This window comes from Tauraco erythrolophus, chromosome 5, assembly GCF_009769465.1.
Source record: "Tauraco erythrolophus isolate bTauEry1 chromosome 5, bTauEry1.pri, whole genome shotgun sequence".
Lineage (NCBI taxonomy): Eukaryota > Metazoa > Chordata > Aves > Musophagiformes > Musophagidae > Tauraco > Tauraco erythrolophus.
The window spans coordinates 17,729,475-17,751,037 of record NC_141469.1 but is presented as its reverse complement, the minus strand read 5'-3'; the positions used below and the strand labels follow the sequence as shown (position 1 = coordinate 17,751,037).

The window sequence follows — 21,563 nt, the reverse complement described above, 5'->3', positions numbered from 1 at the left end:
GCAATACTTTCTAGAACTTCAGCACTTTTATCTTTGGATTGACAATTAAATGTGAATGCTTTTCTCTTTTTGGAGAAAAACGTTTGTGTATCTTTCAGCGGATGTCTTGCTTGAGTTCTTGAAGTATTTGACATTGAATCAAAAGTTATCTAGATATCAGAGCAAGAAATGTTCCTGAACAGCACTGAAATAATAATTTTCTTTAAAATTGGACATCCCTATTTGTGCTCTGTGATTGCTCTTTTGTGTAGTTTAGAAGTAGCACCTGATATTGTGCATTTGGTGAGCCGTTGCAACCAAAGTGCTGAATAAATTCAAACCAGAGGTTGTGGCGGGCTTGCAGTCGGTCATGGAGAAATTGCAGAGCTGCCTTCTTCCAGGTTTCGTTTCAAGTCTACACTGCTATTATTGATGAATAAGTGGTGTTGCTGCTCTGTGTTTGGTTGTCTGTGAAACTAACTTAGCCTCGGTCTCTGTATTGGAGCATTTACACCTTAGAAATTGCCATCACTGATTGTCTCAGCTGTTGGTCCTAGTGGAGAGACCAAGGATTGATTAGGTTTGGAGATTAACTTACCTGCTTAACTCTACTGTTAGAGTTCCAACAAGGAATATGCCATCTGGAAATTTATCTTGTTATCTTCAGATAGGCTTAGGGCCTGTGAATGAGGTCTTACGCTCATGTCGTGATCACCACCCGTGTTCTCATTCCGTGGCCTGGGAAGAGCCTCTGCTTCCAGACACATCTGTGCAGTCATTTCTAGCAGTACAAAATCCACATTGACTGATGTTTCATATCTGTGTTTAATGTACATAATTACCATACAGCAGAGCAAGAACTGCTTTTCTTTAAACAGTAGACTGTTCAAAGACTATAATAGCAGACTGTGTTGGTCTGAGTCTTCCTGACAGCACATTTTTTTGAGGGCATACATGCTCTAGTTTCCATCTGCTTGTAAGGTTGTTGCAGTTGTCTTTCATGTGAGTGGGTTTGCTGACCTTTAAGGCTAGATAGCCTTTCAGAGAGAAGAGGTCAGTTAGAGCTCTAGTCATCATCCCCTGTCCCTGCAGACAATTTCTAGAATGCTGTGCTACTTTTGCTTTTCCTGTTCTTTGTTTCTCTTTTCTGTGCTGTGTTTATTTATTTAGTACTTCTCTAGTCTTAAGGATCCGAATGGGTGCTTTTGTGGTGTACTAAAATCCATTCTCAATTAACTGGTGGCCCAAATACAGCTCCAAGACCTCTCAAACTGTTGCTTTTGTAGATTTACATTTTCTTTCCTCTTCCCCACCTCACAGAGTCCCTTTTCTGTCCATGCTAGTGTGCTGACTGCTGCTTTTCTGTGGTCATAGAGGTGGCAGAATATCTTGAAATATGCAATGGGTAAGGCATTACAAGAAGTAATTCTTCAGCAGTTGCACGATCCTCTATTCATTCTCTGGTTGTACTGCTTAGATTTAATTTAAATCTCCTATAGGATACGAGGCCCAATAGGTAATTCCCACACCTAAAATTCCTTTGCTATAACACCATAACAAAGCTAGTGCACCAGTTGCTATGTTTTGTTTTCAATTGTGTTAATCTTTGATAGGAAAAATAGGTTTCTTATTCTTGGAATGAAGATCTGTGAGCATTTAAGCTGTTTCCCATTGAGCACAGTGAAGTGACTTTTGCTTTTGATGACACACTCGAAGTCCTGAAAATGCAGGTTATATTGGTCATTCTGTATTTCATCTCATCTCTGTACAATGGTAACAATGTAGTTAGTTACATGAGACTTGAGAGGAACGTTTTATCTCAATTCTGAGTGCACAGCCTGGTAATTTGTGGAACTACTTGAAAAAACAAAGCAATATAATGGTTATGCTATTTGAATAAAACATTTAATATCAAAGCTTTGTTCCTATTCCGTCAATATAGTTACCAAGGAACCACTAATTACTGTGTATCGTGTTAGACGGGCCCATGACAAATCCATGCAAATCGTATGATTTATAATTCATAAATCCCCTATCCCCTGAGAAGCGTTGCTCTTGCACTTACACTAATTGAGTACTTATGTTCATTGATCCAGTCCATATAGCACCTTTAGTCCATATGGCAGCCTTTATTGTAGGGCCGGAAACTTCTGCTGTCAAATGTCCCTCCATCAATGGCACTATACTGTTCCTAAAATCTGCCTACTTGGCCTTTTGCTTCGTAATCCTTCCATCCTTCAGCAGTCAGTTCTGTCCAAATTGGAGCAATGTTTATGTCTGTCTCCCCCTGGCTGTAGAGGTACAAAGCCTGCATGGTACAGCATTGCCTTTTGAGGATGGGACAGCAGTGGTTAATCGATGGAACTAGTAAGCTGGTTGTTCTATAGAGTACCTATATAGTATACTGGCTTGTATTGGTACTAACAGGCGTTTGTCCTAGTAGCTGCTCTCAAAAATGGCTCACTTCTAGGAATTAGACAACATTAGATGTTTATTTTTGGCTGTGCAGGCTTTTGTTGGATATTTTTTCTATGTCTAGAGACTAGATTTTTATTTTTTTTAACCTCATCATACAGTTGTTGCCAATAATCACAAATACGCAAATACACAGTCTAATAATTGTGAATAATCAGCGCACTGGTGAAGGAGATGGAATCCTATGCAAATTCCATATGCCGAACTGAAAATAAAAGTAGAGGACTAAAGATATATTATATTTCAAGATAATGCTTCGTGCCTGATGATTGTTACCTGTTTTTCTAATAATTTTAGCCTAGTTTTGTAATGTAGTGTAATTGTAATTGTTATCCAGAAGAATGGCATCACTTAATTCTATCAAAACTGTAGAAAGATAGATGAATGACAGATTAATAATTTACCATCTTTGCATAATCCTGTAGCACGGAATACCAGAAGGATTGATGGCAGAAGAGGTTAACAAATTTTAGCGGCTTCCATTAGCTTTTCATTGTCATATGTTTGTGGTGCTGACTGAAATAAGCTTTGTAGGAGATCTCAGTCTAGGGAACTAATTACTTGTGCCGATTGCCATCCTGATGAATAGACCCTCATTGTATCATTCCCCTGAAGACGAGGAGCAGTCTGTGATTCACGACTGCATCCTGGCTGATATTTGATAATAATTTTAACAGATAAATGTAGGACGGCAGAATGATGAAGTGCCCATCCGTGCTCTACGACTATCAAAGGCATGCACATAGCCAGCTGTGTTCTGCCTTTTTTTCTGTAATCACTAATGGAGAATTTTAAGTTATTAATCGACCTTTGAATAAACCCGTATCTTCCTGTGTTTTATAATTTGTGTTTGGTTAATTATTCCAAAATCATTGGGGTTTTTTTTTTCGAAATTTTAGCGTGATTGTGACACACACAAAGTATGAAAATAAGATACTGGAGCATTTGATTCCAATACTTCAGTGTTTTTCTGAAAGTAAGAAATCAGGAAGATGAAGAATAGCACTGCCTTTTCTTTGGCGTTAGAAAAAGGCATCGAATTTTAATGAAGGTAGATGCAAAGACACTCTCCATTTTTATAAGATTATTTTCAGTCGCAGATTTTAATGTCTGCAAATTGTGTTTTGGAGTAGGGTTATGCAAATTACTCTGGCTTTTGTTACGGTGTTTGTTTGAAACCTCGATTTACCTTAAATGAAACTAATTTCTGCCTTTAGACCTCAAACCTAAGAATGTGGATACCAAGTATTTTTAACATTTTGATCTCTAAATTAGTTGTGGCTCTTCATTTGTCAGTGTTGACAGGCATACTCGCTATTAGCTCCTGGACCAGAAATGGAATATATATGCATTTTCATCTATTGTTTTAATACTAGCTGTGTTAACAAACCAAATCAGTGGGTTTTAATTTGGGCATACAGGTTTTTTTTCAGGCTATCATGGCTATTCTGTGCTTCAGGCATTTTCTGTTTGTTTATTTGCTATACCTGAACTTGACGGTTTTTGTACGTTCTCTGGGCTAAAATACTGGTTTACAGTGGCATTCATTCACGATCATCTAACAAGATAGTAACTGGCACTTATATATGACCATATTAAAAAAAGATCTATGTATATTTGGAGCATACAATGGAAAATAATGAATTTGATATAACCTTTTCTAGATGTAATTTTTTAAAAGTATGCCTTCAATATAGCAATTATTACACATCATAACATGCAGTTTTTAATTAAATGTAAAAACACAACTACATAAACCAGAAATCCAATCTGATTTGCTTGAAAATAGATTGCTGTTTCACTCTCCTGGAATGGTTTATTTAAAAACAGTAAATGGAAAAGAAATGCATTTTCTTGTGTTGTTCTAAGCCTCAGGGGCTAAATGTAATGAATATTTTAAGAGATTATTTTAATTAAATTCCTGCACATCTAAACAGAGTAATATTTTATTATCACATACATAACCATGTAACTGAGGTATTCATTAAAGTTAACACTTTCTGGACCAAGAATTCATGGTATGATTTACTGACCTTGTGCAAAAAGGCACAAATTAGGAAGAAAAATGAAGGGGGACAGACTTTGATTAATATAGGTAATGCTATACCATATTTATAATAGCCTTTTCCCTATTCTGGTTTATAAATGCAGTCACTGAGAAAGGTGCCCTGCTGAGGCTGAAATGAGGCTGAAATCGGAGCACATGCCACTAGAGTGTGGGGAAACTGATCACACTGTCAGCAATTCATTTCAAAATGATGTATTTAGTGCTCATTTCACCTTCCAAGAAAAAAGGGAAAGGAGTTCCTTAGACTGGAAGGTGATATTGTTATTTTCAAGGACATACCTAAGTAAAAGATTGCAGAAAGGGGGGAGGTTAAAAAAAAAAAAAGGCAAAAGCAGCGCAAACAAGGAGAGCTTTATGCAGAAATTCAGTGCTACCATGCTGTTTGATAATTGCTAACATATGTGGCTCCTCTGTTTCATTGTAGTCGTCCTCGTGAGTTCTGGCGCCTTGACTACTGGGAAGATGACTTGCGGCGCCGGCGACGATTTGTGCGCAACCCCCTTGGATCGACACATCCTGAAGCGACACTAAAAGCAGCCGGAGAACATGGTCAGTGTAAAATCTGCTTCTTGCCAGTAGCAGCAGGTTACAGTACGTGGCGGTAGAGACTAGACCTTCCTTCCTGTGAGATGCTGGAGAATTGTCCCGAACGGCAAAGGCCGTTGTCATCGCGCTTCAGACGCGTTCGGTACAAAGATAAACGGACCGTTTCTTCCCGGGAGCAGTGTTGGGATGTCCTTACATCTTAGCTGAGCTGGCACGTTGTGCATACATAGCGTACACTGATTACAAATCTAGTTCTCACTAAGCAGAGGAAAAGTGGATGCTATTTTGCCATTAATCCCTGGACACACTTCCTTGTGGTAAATTACCTATTTATGCTTTTAGTAACTTCAGAATAAGGTCTTTCCTGCTCAGAAATCCACAGCAATTATTTCAGTTAGCCTTAGCACATATCTGCCTATCCTTACAGATACATTAAAAGAAAAATAACACTTTTAAAGCTAAGCTGTGTTCAGACCTTTGCTTATGTTTAACTCCTCAAGTTTTTCTGCAAGAATTTGATATGGAAGAAATAATAACAAATGCTGAAACGTAAAGTATCGTTCAAGCAGCAAATCGTAATAATGATTTCTACCTGGTGACTTTTAAAAAAGGAGATTACATTTTTTAACGTTTTTTTTCTTTTTTCCTCATTTTGTTATCAGGGATCACTCAGCTACATGCTGCTATGTCTGCTCTAGAGGAATGTATTTGCAAAATTAGTACAATAATAAATTTGAGAATTCTATAATAAACCAAAAAGATAAACAGACACCTAAAGCTAGTGAACTATGGGTTTTAGTCTAGAATTTTATGTCTTTATGATCCAATGAAGATACATTGATAAGGTAGAAAAATCTTTTTTCTATTTAAAAATAACTTGCTTACAATTAAAGCTGAGTACCCTTCGCCTTGAAGGTACGTGTTACAGAATAGAATAATTTAAATTTAGGTCCTTTATTTTCTTTTTTAGGCTGTGAATTACTGCATACATATATGCATATGTTCACACACACACATATATGCGAAGGCATAAACTTTAATTTAAAATTATTAAGACTGTTATATGAATATAGAACGTCACTGTTGTAAAGTTAGTTTCCATCAGGCGTCTTAACCTCTTGCACTCAGCCTTAAAGAGCCATTTCTGGAAGAAAATGTCTACAATATGTCAGCTGATATAATGCCAAATGTGACATCAGTCCTCTAAAATAAATGACCGTGCAGAGAATAGTCAATAAAGTGATCTGAAAGCAACGTTCGTAGAGCCCTACATCTTTGACTATAGAAAGAGGAACAAGATGTAGAATTAATTAACCTACTTTTTGCTTTGGGGCTTCTTGTTCTTAATACTGTGTGTTGTTTCTACGCCGTGGACTTTAAGGGCGCAAGGTTTCTTTCCGTTTAATACTCCATGGATAAACAACTGCTCCCCGTTAATATTATGTTTACTTTCAATGAAAGAGATCTTGTCACAGTTTCATGCATTCTACTCGTATTTTTATGTTTAATCTTTGTACTGTTTATCAAAATACTGAAAAATATCTTTATTTTTACTGCAAAATATTTCGAGGTCCTATCTATATTTGTGTAACCAAGTCTTCCACAAGTAAACACATAACGTGTGAAATAGATGACCAAAGTACAAATTCAAGCTCAACTGTACAGAATGTCTAGGAATACAAAAGTTGTTAGGTGTTTTTATGGCTTTATTTTGGGTTTGGTTTTTTTTGGTGTGGTGTTTTGGGTTTTGTTTTATTTTGTTTTTTTTTTCTTTAAGTCTCAGAAGTACAGTTGTCAGGAAGGTCAACTGGAGCGATCACTTCATCTATTTCTTTCTGAATTGTGTTTATAAACTTTTACTATTAGCCAATTTGAGGTCAGAAAATCCAATTCTTTTCAGATTTTTAGAAGCAGGCTTTCAAGCTCTGTTTTCATGATGTGGATAGCCTTAGAATTCACAGAATATTTGCCCTGGTATTTTATGATTTCTTATCATTAATTATTCTATTTCAATTAATTTTACATGTCTCTGAAGCAAAAGCATTTTAAAATAATGAATAAAAGGTTCCCTGCTGCCTATTTAAGCTTTTCTCAAAACAAAACAGAGCAAAACCTAACCCTGAAATTGGCCATAAGGGATTTTGCCAAAAGGGAGACAGGGGAAAATATTGCATAAATAACGGAAAAGTACTATTGCAGTAATCATCGTTTAAAGCATGCATTTTAGCACACTTTTCATTGGTAGATACACATTCTCAACTTCTTGGTGTCTTTCAAATAAAACAACATGTATTCGCCACCCCAGAGAGCTCACAGCCTAGGAGAGATCACAATTTGCAGCTGTGAAAATTATCCAGAAACAATCAGAAGCCTAGATATTGTTCAGTAAAACCTAGAGAGAACAACTACCACCACCACCGGCTCTGTTGCAGCCTAGTTATGTGTCTTAGTAGCAAGAACCAATCTTTTCCAGGGATTGATTTGATTTGAAGGAGAACCTCTGGTGCAGAGGTGGCAGAATAAATACCTGAAGACTAATGTTCTCTGTTCAGACAATCAATACCAGCCCCATGACTATACTTCTGGCTACCTTCTAGTTAAAAACAAATTTTTTAATTCTGACAATTTAATTGCCATTCCCAAGTTCACATTAACTTGCTTGGGAAAAAAAGGCTTTAGGTAATTTTTCAAAGTGGGGGAGAAAAAAAAAATCCTTCCAAAATGGCTATTTATAAAAGTCAGTCTAGCAGTGTATTGTGGGGGAAGGAAAGAGAGGTGAAGGTGGTTTGGTAGAAATAGTTTGGGATGGAAAGAGTTAACTCTTTTCTGTTCTCCCTTTCACCCATTGTTTAGAAACCAAAATACTTACAAAGGTGTGAAAGTGGACAAAATGAATCCTTTAAACCTGATGGTATTTTTAGATTGATCCCCAAATATACTATTTTGTGGGAGAATATTTAGCTGCTAGAAAACACCTGATCGAGCTTTTTAACAAGTTATTTGATGTTTTTTATTGACAGTTGTTAAAAACTTGGGGAGGGGGATTAGAACAGTGCAGCGTTTGCATCGAGGCAATAGGCGGAGTTCAGAGCTTTGTGGCTGCAAGGGACTAGCAGCTGGATCTCCTACAGTATTGCAATCGACTGCCAGTTTTCTTTGCCTCAACTCAAGGGATGGAAAAGAAGTCTTGAAAATCATATTTAACGAATCTGATGTGAAAGTGGTCCTTTTTTCCAGTGTTATCTTTTTAAACGAATAGGAAGACTAGAGGGATGCTTCTGGGAGCCCTTTTCAAAAAATGGATAGTAAGGGGATTTTAAGGCATCTTTTCCCTGAACTGCTTTTCCTGATACATTTATCAGATATTAAAAAAAAATAATCTTTTGTATCGTGATTTCTGATACTTTATTTTTAAAATGGCTTTTAAAAATTGTATTTCACATGTAAGGTTAAGTTGTAGACAAACAATTTAAAATAATCTGTCACTCTGTGAATGCCTTCAGCTTGTTGAGCAACATAAACCAAACTATTTTTTTTTTTTACACCCAAATGTTCCAGAGATTTAACTGGAATAAATAAAGACTCTCTGCAGATGCAGAGATCTGTTTGCAAAAAGCTACCTGAAGAAACTCTGTCTTTAAGGAGCAGTTCGGGAAGGATTGCATGGAATTACACTACAGAATTATAATAATGAAATTGCTGTGCTAGGTGAATGCTCGACCAGCAGGCTGTTGTGCCCTGTTGCAATACATAGCCTGTGCCTCGAGATCTTGATCTTGAGAAGGTGTGTGTGAAGGTGTGCGTAGATCTGCAGGACTGAAGCCAGGAGTTCCAGTCACGCCAAGAATAGGGAGGCCTGGCAGAGAGCGCTTTGGGTTAGCAGATGACAGAGCAGGGTTTGGGACCTGAAACACGAAATCCAGTGTAATGTACGTGTGTGCATACGTGGGAAGAGAATATGTCACACGATGTCATGGTCTGTCATATGTGTCTCTAATTAGGAAATATAGAAGGAGAACTAGCCCCCGGCCTACCTGCATAAGTGCATTTATCTCCAGAAAATAGGTGAATCCGCATGGAATATCATCAGTTCTATACAGATATTCATGGGAGTGTGAGTGCCTTGGTTGCAGGTGTAGTGCTTTATGCGAGTTGGTACAGCAAAAGCAGATTCTGGTTCAGTGCGATGTCTTACGGCCTTCCAGCAGCTGGTATCTGCGGATGCGTAGACAGGCTCTGCATCTCCCTGTGCCCGTGTGTACACAGACGTTTTGTGCGCGGCAGGAAACAGAGGTAGCTAACATCATGTGCAGAGAGATGACAAAAATTTACAAAAATGGCTAGAATAACTTATGGTCTAAAATCTTTTATTGAAAAAGGCAGTTACATAAGATGTGTGTTTTGAATCAGTATAATATCATTAGCTGGGGAAAGACATAAAATGTAAGTGACAAAGGTGAGGCAGGAGGTGTATATTTCTCTTATCCAGACATCTTTGGCTTGGAAGTTGCCGTACTGATTTTATTTTTTCTTAATGGTAAATGAGAAGAAAGACTTGAAGGACATACTAATATGTTGGACAAGTTGTGCTGAGTATGATCTTGGCTCTCAATTCAGTATTAAATGAGACTAGGCAAAAGGCGAGTTTGAAGTAGCTTCTTCAGTATAAAACAAAAAGATAGTAGTAAAGGAAGCAAACCTGGCAGGTATGTGCAATACAGACGGGGTTTTTGAAACAACAAATATAGCTTGTCTGTATTAAAACCCAGTAATAATTATTATCTTTGACTCTATCCCTAAGATGATTTTGTTGTATTTTACTTTTTTTGATCTTCAGGAGAATGCTGGTAGGCCACTGAGTACCAGTGCATGTGGTGTATATTAGTATCCTGTTGGTAATTTTACTGCTGCTAACTTAAAATCCTCAAGGGGGAGTTAATTACAGGAAAACCTTTCTAAATATCAGCTGCATATTTTTCATGACGAGAAGGTTTTCAGCTCACATTGAACAACTCCAGAATCTGCGTTATCATTACTTACACGAACACGTTTTAGAAGAAAGTAAAATTTGTGTTTGTACAATGCAGTTAAAGCTTCACAGTAATTTCTTTTTAAAAGCTTACTTAGGAGTGGCTGTTACTGGTTGGGGAGAAAGAATCATGCATAAATTGCATTTTATTTTGTAGGGCAAGTTGAACTTCCTTTTCTTTGTGGTGTGTTTTTTTTTCTTTGGTTGAGGTTTTTTTGAGGGGGGTTTTTGGTTTTTTTGTAAGCTCAAGGCCTAAACCAGAACCAGGGTATTTGAGGGTTTTGTTTTGTTTGCTTGTTTGGAGTTCTTTTTTACTTTTCACTCACTTGAGAAGTTTATTACTTGCAATTTATGTGCATGTATTTACTTGAACAATTGGAACTTTATATATTGCCACTGGGGAATAGCTGCCTTCTGTAAATGTTTGCAGATTAACATATTTTTAAAGTAAACCAGTGCAGCTTCAAATCAAGTATGGCAGCAGTCAGAGAAAGCAACGAGCAATGTGTTGAAGTTAGTTGGCCCTGATGTGTTTGGTGGATGTTTTCAAACATTTTATTTCAATTTAAAAAAAACCAAAACAAACATCACACAGACTGCTGGTTTTTTGGCTTTACCACAGCCAAGTGGTAACTGATGTGTTGAGCGAGTGATCACCTTTTCTTTTTTTTTTTTCCTCTTTTTTCTTTCTTTCTTTTTTGCTTTTTTCTTCGTTTTTTTTTTTTTTTTTTTTTTTTTTTTTTTTTCTTTTTTTTTTTTTCTTTTTTTTCTTTTTCTTTTTTCCTTTTTTTTCTTTTCCCTCCTTTTTTCTTTTTTCGTTTCTCCGTTTTTCGTTTTTTCCTCCTTTTTCTTTTTTGTTCCTCCTTTTTTTCTTTTTTCTCCTTTTTCTTCCCTTTTTTTTCTTCTCTCCTTTTTTCTTTTTTTTCTCTTTCTCCTTTTTCTTTTTTTTCTTTTTCCGCCTCCTTTTTCTTTTTTTTTCTCTCCTTTTTTTTTCTCTTTTTCTTTTCCTTTTCTCCTTTTTATTTTCTCTTTTCCCCCTCCTTTTTTCTTTTTTCCCCTTTTTTTCTTTTTTTTTTTTTTTTTTTTTTTTTTTTTTTTTTTTTTTTTTTTTTTTTTTTTTTTTTTTTTTTTTTTTTCTTTTCTCCTTTTTCTTTTTCTTTTTCTTTTTTTCCTTTTTTTCTTTTTTTTCCCCTTTTTTCTTTTTTCATTTTTTCTTTTTCTTTTTTTTTTTTTCCTTTTTTTCTCCCCCCCCGCCCCTCCCCCCGGCTTTGAGCTTGTAATTTCAGTAAAATAGATTTCGGCCCTCGCAGCGCCCAAACGAGACGAGGAGCGTTCCCAGGTGTGTCACTCCCTCGGCCAGCGCTGGCCTCCCCCGCGGCAGCGGCAGCGGGGCCGGGCTGTGCGCCGCCGGCGGCGGGGGGGCGGCACCGCTCCGGCCCGGCAGCGGCGCGTTCGGCGGCCCCGTTACCGTGTGTAGCGTGGGACGTGCGCTCTCGGTAAACCGAGCGTTTCGGTTCTTCCCCTTCCGTTCCGCGAACGGAGATGCGCGCACAGGAGTGCCCCCGGGGAGGGCCGGGTGTGGAAGCAGGTGCACGCTTTTCTCTGCCTCCAGCCGTGACCGTGGGGCTGATCCGGTCGGTACTTTGCCCGGCCCCTCGCCCGGGCTGGCGAGGCGGGGTGTGTGCTTTCCCGCCTCACGATATCCGCGCTCCCGGGGAGCTCGGCCCGCCCTCAGGGGCTTCCCGCCGCCCCGCGCCGCGGCAGCCCCTACCTGCCGCTCGGCAGCCGCGGCCGGCCGCACCGCACCGCACTGCACTGCAGCCGCCGGGCGGGCGAGCCCAGCCCCCCGGGCCGACCGCCTCTCCCGCCTCGCTTCCGCAGCGGCTGCGGGTCCGCCGGGCTCGGCCGGCCCCGCTCGCCGCCCTCGGCCCGTTGCGCTGCCCCCGGTGCCGCCGCCGGGCCCCGTCTTGCGGCCGCGGGCCCGCCCGGGCGTCCTCCGCGTTGTCTGTCCGGTGGTGCCGTGCCGGGCAGGGCCGCTGTCTGCCTGCTGCTGCCAGGGCAGACCGCGGCTTGAACCCGGGCTTTGCCACACGAGGCACTCGGGACCTGCTTCCAGAGGGAGAATTCAAGGAAAGTTGCGGGGGAAGAGAGTCCGTTGTGTTATTTCCCTCCTCTGTCACAAAAACTTGAAGTAGAGTTAAATGCTGCAGAGAGCTCTGGATGATTTTGAGCAGGCTTAATAGGATTAAAACTAGATGTGTCCTAACATTAGAGGATTAAGGCAGGTACTTCCCACAACTAGTCCTAAACAGTCCTCTTCCTGAACTTTCATTAAAAAAAACCCAAAAAACCACACACAGTTCTTTGTCACTGTTGCCTCTGAGACCTGACAGACAGCAATGTCTCTCTTTTATTTCAGCTCCTGATGAAGATATACTCATTAAAGGAAAGCAGTCCATCAAGAGTCAAGTTTTAGGAAATCAGAACTCAGAAAGTGAGATTCTCTTGGAAGGCGATGACGATATCATGTCGTTCATGGAGGAAAGAGAAGTGGAGAACTTAACGGGTAACTTCAGCTATCTAATTTTCTCCTCGGCTTCTTTACTCTTTAAGTTCTCATCTCCCCTGCTCTGCAGTGAATCAGTGTTTTGGGATACACACCGATAAACTGTTCCTTCCCATAATTGGGTCGTTAAGATCATTTTCTGTGCACATCAGACACTGAGGTTTACTTGAAGACAGTTGTGCGTTTTCTTTCTCTGGCTTTTATAACCTCCTTGCTTCCACAGTAGATGCCTGTATTCTAGGAAACCTTCCCGTAGCTCTACCCTGAAAAGGGCTTCTCTTCTTTGCTTTTGACCTTGTTCCACTCCTCAAATCATTAGACCTAGTGGACAATTAGGCAAGCTGTCTGTAATGAACGGCTTTGGAGAGCTTTAATTTTTTCCTGAGTTTATAATATTCGTTATTTACTTGGTTTGAAGGATCTGTACGCTCACTGGATTTAACTCCTTTAAACCCCCTGCTGTTCCCCCATTCGAGTCCCTTCTCCAGACTATAGTCTTTCTAGACTTGACTTCTTTTTTCTGAAGAAGAAATACTACTTCAGATCTTTGAACTTATAATTTTACTCAGTCACATGCAACCTTTGCTGATTTTGCAATCTGAGTGGAGTGGGTCCATTTCTGTGCAGTTCACAATGTAAAAACAGTAACCTCCTGGGTTCAGGGACTGGGAGTTCTAAGGCCCCTCCATTGTTATTTGAGGAACGTGGGTTTACAGGGAAAACGCGAACTTCTCTGTGTTGTTCTGCTTTCTCAATCGGTATCCCATGTACATTTACTTTAGAGAAGAATGTCATTTCTTGGATAATTCCAGTTCCCTGAGAAGCCAGTGGTATAATCTTACATTGATACATATCATACATATGGTAATTCAGTGAAATTACTGGAAGTGATTATTTATTGGCAGTTTGCTTATCCCTGAGCTGCATTCCACTCTTTCTATTTTTTTTTTTAAAGTGAAGTTAAAAATTCAGCATAATGAAAAAAAGAAAACCTGCATAGGAAGAGTGAAGTAAAAGAAGGTAACAGGAGAATAATGCGATGGCATCTTCTGTATGTGAATCTTTTTTTCCCTTTCTACCACAAGCTTCCTTCTCAGGAGCCTTCTCTGTGTTTCCTTCTCTTTATTATTCATTCATTGGTTCGAGTAATACATTCATACTGTAATAGAGGTGAAAGGGGAGTTTAATTATATAATCTTGACAATGGCAATAGGATTAAGAAGTAATCCTCACTAATAAAGTGGTGTGGGTTAGAAATGAAGTGGAAATTGTCAGGGGTCTTCCACAGGACCTGGACTGCCCCAGCTTCTGCAGCTGTCTGCTCGCCCTGTAATTGAATGTCTGCGAGTGATTGAAAAAATGTTATTTCTCCTCTGGATTACATGCTAATGTACAGAGGGCAAAGGGAGACAGCAAAAGAACACATAGCTGCTTATTTCATCCATTTGCGGGGGTGAGCTTTGGGAAATCATGGCAGTTCCACAGCTATCTCGTGCCCATCTGCAAACACAATGTATTTGTACGTTGGGAATAGAGGGCAAAGCTGCTCTGATCTCAACAGAGCATCTCTTCTTTTGTCCTAGTGGCACACATTGAGATTGATGCGAGATTAAGGACCATCACCCTCCTAACAATCGATGGAAATGACAATTCATCTGAATTTTTTGTCAGTTATTCTCACGTTGATTACCTGAACGTGTGTACCTCATTTATAGATGCTTTATTAAAACAAAATTGTCTGTGTCACTTTCCTATCTTCCACTGTTTTACAAAAGTCAGATAATCCTACAGCCAAGTAACTTCGTTTCCTTGCCTCGTAATCAGCTGGATGACAAACCTAACCTGTTTTCTTTCTGTACGTGTTAGTTTATATAATAGGTTCTGCATTGTCAGATCTATGCTGAACCTATTGTTTTCAGTGGTAGTCTGATTTGTCCCTGTGATAAGCCCTGTGGAGATGTGATTATTCCAATAAAAATTCATTCAGTTGGAAACCAACCCTCCAGCTGTTTACTCCCACAGTCCCCGAGCTACACTAACACTGTATGGAATCCTTGAACAATATTTAACGTGGAATCAAAAGCATCTTGAAAACATTTTACTTCAGGCTCTATAACATAGTGCAACCTTAACAATAGATTTCTCGCATCCGTGAGGGAACACTTTACAGTTAGACAACTTTGAGCCTTGACTGCCACGTTCATCTTTGAGGAGAGCTATCGGAACTCTCCAGTACCTACAGAACACAGATGACAGTAAGATTTCAAGCGTTCACGTGTGTGCTCTCTATTCTGCCTCTAACAGAAGGTGTGCAACTCTCGAAGTTTCTCGAAAAGAAAGTGCCTCTGAGTAAAAACGATACACTGCCATGCTAAAGCCAGCTCTGGCACGTATAACGTACGCAGCGGTTTGCAATCGTAGCTGCTTCAACGTTCGGCAGCACAGAGACACTGTAAATCTGTTACATATGTTCTTTTCCGGGGTAAAGAGAGTTTTACTTTTTAAGGAAGAGCTGTGCTCTTCACTGTATTTATTTTAGCGTTCCAGGCTTGAAAACCAAGTAATTTGCACTCGCGCTCTTTTCTGGTTTGAATATTGTTGGTGTTTTCACTCTTTGGCAGGTCCAGTTGCCCTGTGCACGCCAGCTCAGCTTGTGGCACCCTCAGTGGTAGTGAAAGGCACTCTTTCCATCACTCTTTCTGAGCTCTACTTCGAGGTGGATGAAGAAGATCCCAGTTTTAAGAAAATCGACCCTAAGGTAAGAGATCATTGACCCTGAGCTCTGAGAGATGATGACAAATTACCCAAGACCTTTAATTCTTCATTCGACTTCCTTTACCTCTATTGGTCTGCAGCGTTCCTGCTTTGATAAGTTTGCGACTGACCGTGTATGTTTCTGAACTTCACGTAGGTGACACCTCCTTTCCTCCTCCTTTTTCTCCCCCTCCCACCATTCGACCCTACTTGAATGTTAATTAGCTTGCTACGAATAAAGCTCCAGGGAGGTGTCTTAAATAAAGACATCTTGAATCGCAGGCCTGTGTGAACACTGGAAAGTTCAACAAGGCTTTTAGCCCAAATGCTTTGTTTTACTTTCATATTTTTATGTAATGCCAGTGTAATAGGGCGCTAAACTTCCCGCACTCGGAAGTTTTCAGTGCTTCTGTATCCTATTAGTCTGTAACAGATTTTACTGGGCCTGTTATTATTTATTGTGCCTAAGCAGAAAACATAATTGCCCTCTTAAAATACGTTTCTGAACTGACTTGCTGATTTCTACAAACTTTATTTGCTCCGAGTTACTTTATTAGTAGTGTTTTGTTTAAAATTAGGAACCTTCAGTAAAATCCCTGTTCCAAAGGCAGTATATCGTGTGATTAGCTTAATAAGGTTGCACTTGAATGTTTTCTGCAGTATTATGGCAACATTTCAAAAGTATGACGCAATTGGTAAATATTCTGGCGTCCCAATTTAAGCACAGTGATGGCTCTTGTTTTTTTTTTAAGTATCTGCTTAATATTAAACAAGGTAATAATTTCTTTGTGAAGGGAAAAAAAGTCACTAAGAGGTAGAGGATTTCTGCTTGTCTGTAGAGAATACCTTGTGTGTTAAGTGCCAGTTCGGTTCTTTGTTCCTATTGAGTAAATTGCTCTTGTCTGTATTAAAAATGGCATCAGTGGGTCTGAAAACTGGGGTTATCAAATGGTTAAATTTACTCTGAGAAACAACGCTCTCAAATTCTTAAACTAGAATTTAATATGAGCAATTAACTGGAATTGTGTTTTTTGTGTGATACCTTAAATAAGATTGAACTTTTCTTTTGGTCCTGACGTTATTTTTGAAGCGTTTGTGAAATTATTTCAAGTATGAGATAGCTCTTAAAATTTTGAAATGCTTCCTCCTTCTATAGGGTTTCTTTTTAAGCATTTAATGGTAAAAAGGATGTAAATATAAAACGTAAAAACGGTTTGGTGTGTTACTGCGTTGCATTTTCCGTCTAAAATGTTCGGCGTTGTATTGCATTAGCATGAGAAAAGACTTAGAGATCTGTGTTATTCTGCGTTTTTGTTTTCCGTGTTTAGCACATAGGGTATTTGAGTACAGTTGCTAATTCTTACCAGTCCTATTACATGTTTTATGGGGACACTGTCATGCAAGATATATATATTCAACTTGCTTTCTTTTCTCCTGTTTTCGAGTGTTTGGTGTAGTGGTTGTTTTCTTGACTGTGAGCAGGCATTCTGGTTTGATTTGACTGTGTCTTTAATTCTGTGTCTGAGAGATTTTATGGGGGGTTCCTATAAAAGGAGGAGCTGGTGATGTGAAATACAGGCTCCAGCTCTTACATTCTACTTACAATGCTACTTTAGCTGGAGGTCTTAAAAGGAAAAAAAAAAAAAAAAAAAAAAAGAAAGACCTTTTGTATTGTCTCTGTGAGTACGGGAAGAGGCTAAAAATCAAATCTGAGTATTTATTTTACAAAAACAAGGCAGCTTGCTTTCAAGCACGAACCTGCCCCACCCTCTGCTAGGTTAGTGTACCTTGATGGCGGTGACTGGAGCTGCGGTGGAAAATGCTCCTTGGAAAAAAAGAACCCTAATCCCCTCTAGCTCCGGCGGCCTGTTTAATTAATGAGGCTTCATCTATTGGGTAAATGTAAGTTCCTTGTGTATTTGTCTAAACTACTGAAAAGAAAACATTGTGACAAGCTCCTGCCGAAAAACCTGCCGCGGAGATAGCATCGGCCGCGATAAGATCAGAGTTTAGACTCTCACTCCGGGCTCTTTTCCGAGGGAAAGGGTATCCCCGCGGGCTAAACCCGCCTCGCCAGGTCATGCCAGGATCAGCGCTGCGGAAAGCGCCCTGGTGACTCCACGGAACCTTGTGAAACGCCGGGGGCTGAAGAGGCGCAGGACGAAGCCGCCCCGCTCCCACGGATCGGGGCCGGGGCCGCCCCGCGCCGCCGCGGCTTTGCGGGAAGTTCATTCCCCGGGCTGCTGGCGGGCTCGGTAATTTCGTTTTTTACTCAAAGCCACAAGCACCTCGAAATTGAACGGCTGTTTCTTTCCGGATCCGTTCACAAAGAAACGGAAGCAGTGTTCTGGGGCAAGAACTTGCATTTTTACCCCCCTCCTCCCTCGCAACGGCACGAAAACTTCCTCGAAACGCTCCGAGCCGCCTTGGAAATCTTTCGGGCGGCTCGAGCGGATAATGCTAACGTTTTTAAAGCTGATAAAATGCCCCCCGGAAAAAAAAAAAAAAAAAATCCTGCAAGTACTTCTAAGCCACCCTCAGCAAATTTAAAGCGGTTATCGCTACAGCATGAAATCCAAGGAATGGGGTAGAGCTCAGCTTTGAGAGAGGGGGCTCGGGCGGGGAAGGAGACCGGCGGGGTCTGCGGAGAGAACGACCGGGTGTTAATGTGGGATCGGGTCGTCTCCTTTCGGGATTGCTTGTCTGCTCGTCTGGCTGCGCGGCTACGCTGCGGCGCGATTCGCTACTGTACTTAAAAATCCGGGGAAAACAAATGTTTGTTTAAAAAAAATATCGACCGGTTGCTCTAAAGCGCATTAATTATTTAGGGTGGATCTATACTTCCCTCGCGTCAAAGTCAAATGGATAGCGCGTTAGCTCTGGGAAGCGAAAGCAAATAGCGAGGCATTTTTAAAAGAAAATACAAGCGCTTGAGATTTACCGGGGAAAAAGGAAAGAAAACTATAAGGGAAAAAAAAAAAAAGAAAAGGTGACGACCGTAGGGGAGGAAATGGCATGCTCTAATTATCTCTAAATTCTGGCGAGCTGCTGCGCGATGCCCCGTATATTCCCAAGATTTAGACAGGAAGCTTAAAGTCATAGAAAAACAGCAGATCTTGTCACATGCTGAACTGCAGGATATATAAGATGATTTTTTTTTTTCTTGGGTGCACTGTTTTTATAGAAACTAGAGGGAAGTTTAGAAAACATCAATGAATATGCCGAGCTAAGGCTCCGGCTAGGTGTCGCATTTACACTGTCTTTACATCTCGTGTTTCCGTTTCTTTAAAAAATTTGACTTCTGAGGTTCAGAAAGAATTTACTTGCCTGAATTTAAGAACCATTCACGAAAAGTCATCATAAAGTTAAAGTAATATTTTTATTACTATTTGCAACAAGTCAGTCGTGGGGGCACATAATCTGACCTTGGCACCGAAATACATTTAACATCAGTAAAACTTTTTTTAAAGGGAGATTTGTACATATAGTTAAATAATTTTTCACTTGGTGACAACATTCAGGCAAACGAGAGAGAATAAGAAAAGGACTATACATGGATTGGAAAATGTACCTTTCGGGTTTCGTTTTGAGCTTGCGAAAGTCCGATCGCTTCTCTTTGTGTGACTTTTTAAAAATTCACATTGGAGGAGAGGAGGAGGAGGAGGCTCTTCCCTTCTTCCGTGCAAGGCGGCGAGAGTTTATGCCGGGAAAACCGTCTGCGAGTTTTTAAGGGCCGAGCCGCAGGTGGGTGGGGGGCGGCGGGGGCGCGTTTCTTTCGCCGCCTCTTTCCGTCGTCGGCGGCGTTAAATAAAAAGTTTTTAGGCGCTGTTGTTGTTTGCGGAGGGCGAGTTTCGCGCGCGGGGGTGTTAACCCTATAGCTTGTCGAGGCTTTTGGGATTGGTGAGGATTTCTCTGGCGAGCCTCCAGGTCTGTTTGGCAGCGCTTTCCAGGGCCGAGTGGGGTTTGCCCTGAAAGAGGTCTAGGTTGGGCAGGAAGTAGTGGGGGCAGCGCCGGCACTGCAGGCAGGAGATGAGCTGCAGGAGGATGCCGTTCAGCCGGTCGCCCAGGCACGCCTCGTCCCAGTCGGTCTCCCGCGGGTGCTTCTCGCACTCGTACAGCAGCAGCGTCTTCATGTGGTAGTTGTTGAGGGGCTGCCCGGGCAGCTCCAGGTGCCGGTCGCGCAGCGTCTTCAGCACCGAGAGGCACTTGTTCCTGCAGCCGCCCATCAGCAGCCGGTTCTCGGCCTCGCCGAACTGCAGCACCCAGGCGTCGCTCTCGGCCGAGCTCTGCTTGCCCGTCAGCGAGTAGCACTCCTTGGAGAGCAGGTTGAAGCCCTCCGCCTTCACCTCCGCCACCCGGTTGGGCCCGGGCCAGGGGATGTGCGGCATGGGCCACTGCGCCGCGCTGCGCGGCCAGATCCCGGTGCACTTGAAGGCGGGCGTGATCTGCACCACGTAGCGCTCCCGGATGCGCAGCTTCACCTCGCTGGTGTCCGCGATCATCTTCACCACGTCCCGGTAGCTGCACTTGTCCACGGCCTGGGCCACCAGTGTCTGGAAGCGGGAGCGGATCTTGCGGGCGGACAGGTAGCCCGAGGCGGTGATGAACTCCACCCAGAGGGACATGCTGCGCTTGCGGCCGTCGCTCAGCTTGAGCACGGCGCAGCCCGGCAGGGAGCCGTCGTCCACGAAGTTGAAGACGCCCATCTGGTTGAGGTAGAGCACCACTTCGAACTCGGTGGGCGAGATCACCTCCAGACCCTCGTAGCGGGCGTCGATCTCGCTCAGGGAGCTGATGAAGCGCGGCTCCTGCACCTCCACCTCCTTCAGCACGTCCGACACGACCTTGCACACCTCCCGGATGGTCTTGGCGATGGCCGCCTTGCGGGCCTGGCAGCGCTCCGTGTAGTATTTGTTGAGCTGGTAGACCAGCTTGGCCTGCGCGGCGATCATGTTGGGGCACAGGTCCGGGCTGTACACCGGGCTCTCGCAGTACGTTGAGGGATCCAATGCTTTAGCGGTGGCTGCAGCTTTGCGGAGGGCACCAGCCAAATCGCAGACCCCCACCCTCTCCGGGAAGAAGGCGGCAGCGGCGCGCCAGTGAGAGCAATTAAAAAAAAAAAAAAAGAAAAACACAAGCAAAAACCAAAAAAAAACGCCAAACAAAACCGAAGAGGACGACGAAGCACAAAGGAGCGAAGCCCAGCGCTGCCCCGGCGAGGAGGAGGAGGAGTGCGAGCCGCAGGAGAGCGGAGCGGTGCGGGCTGGGCGGCGGCGGCGGTGCCGGTGTCGGAGTGGCGGGCAGCCCCCGCGGGCTCCCGGAGCGCAAAGCTTTGGGTGGCGGTGGGGGCAGGGAGGTCCGCGCTGCCTCCGGGCTCAGGCGCCCACCCCCCCCCGCGCAGCGACGACAATGCTGTTTCAAGAGTTCATGAAAAAAAACCAAAACAGAACAAACTTCCCCAGGACTCGCAGAATTCTGGTCCCCGCAGAAAAGCCGGTCGGCAGCGAAGTTTAAAAGCGCACACGGTACGGGAGGAGAAGAAGAATGCGAGCAATGCCCAGAGCGATCTCTCTGTCTGTCTGTCTGCCTCTCTCTCTCCCGCTTTCTGTCCGTGGCACCGCCAGAGATGTGCCTGAGTTTGGCTGCCGCTCGCTCGGACTGTCGGGGGTGGTGCCGAGTTCCCTTTTCCCGCTGGAGGCGTTGGCTCAGCCCGGTCTGTGGCTTTTCTCTACCTTTACGCGCAGCCGTGCGCCCTTGGTCTGTGATCGCGCATTCCTGTCCTGCAGCTCTATATGGATTGGTTTGAGATGGAGAGAGAGAGGTGGTTGTTTGGTTTGGTTTGTTTTTGGTTTTGTTGGTTTTGTTATTTTTTTTTTTTCTTTGCACAGACTGTGTTTTATCCCGAGCGGGAGGAGGGATGTGTAGCTGCTGTGCCCGGGATGGCTTCTCCTCCCCCTCCCCACCCCTGGAAGTGCGCGCCGAGGGCTCTCACTTTCTGCGCCTCTCCTCCTCCTGCTCCGCCGTGTGCCAGTCTCTCTCCGGCGGTGCCGGCGGGCCCCGTAGTTTATGAATGGGGCCGGGGCCCGGCCGGGGGGCGGAGCGCCGCCTCCGACAATCGCCGCCGAGCTGTCAGCGGCGCAGCCAAT

The 21,563-nt window shown here is 42.6% G+C and overlaps 2 protein-coding genes across 6 annotated transcripts in view; one reads left to right on the top strand and one right to left on the bottom strand.

The window, feature by feature from the left end:
* LRBA (LPS responsive beige-like anchor protein) overlaps positions 1-21,563 on the top strand; it is a 422,962-nt gene that overhangs the window by 222,321 nt on the left and 179,078 nt on the right. For all 5 annotated transcript variants that reach the window (XM_086612273.1, XM_086612271.1, XM_086612272.1 and 2 more), the window contains 3 exons: positions 4,947-5,071; positions 12,517-12,663; positions 15,285-15,421. In XM_086612273.1, the coding sequence (XP_086468399.1) occupies positions 4,947-5,071; positions 12,517-12,663; positions 15,285-15,421 (409 nt within the window). The remainder of the gene's footprint in view (positions 1-4,946; positions 5,072-12,516; positions 12,664-15,284; positions 15,422-21,563) is intronic.
* Positions 19,290-20,369, bottom strand: MAB21L2 (mab-21 like 2). Its single transcript, XM_009987006.2, has one exon. The coding sequence runs from the start codon at positions 20,367-20,369 to the stop codon at positions 19,290-19,292; it is 1,080 nt and encodes a 359-aa protein (XP_009985308.2).

What these genes read in the sequence shown, in the direction of transcription:
- MAB21L2 (XM_009987006.2), bottom strand. Translation starts at nt 20,369, where the DNA reads ATGATCGCCGCGCAGGCCAAGCTGGTCTACCAGCTCAACAAATACTAC.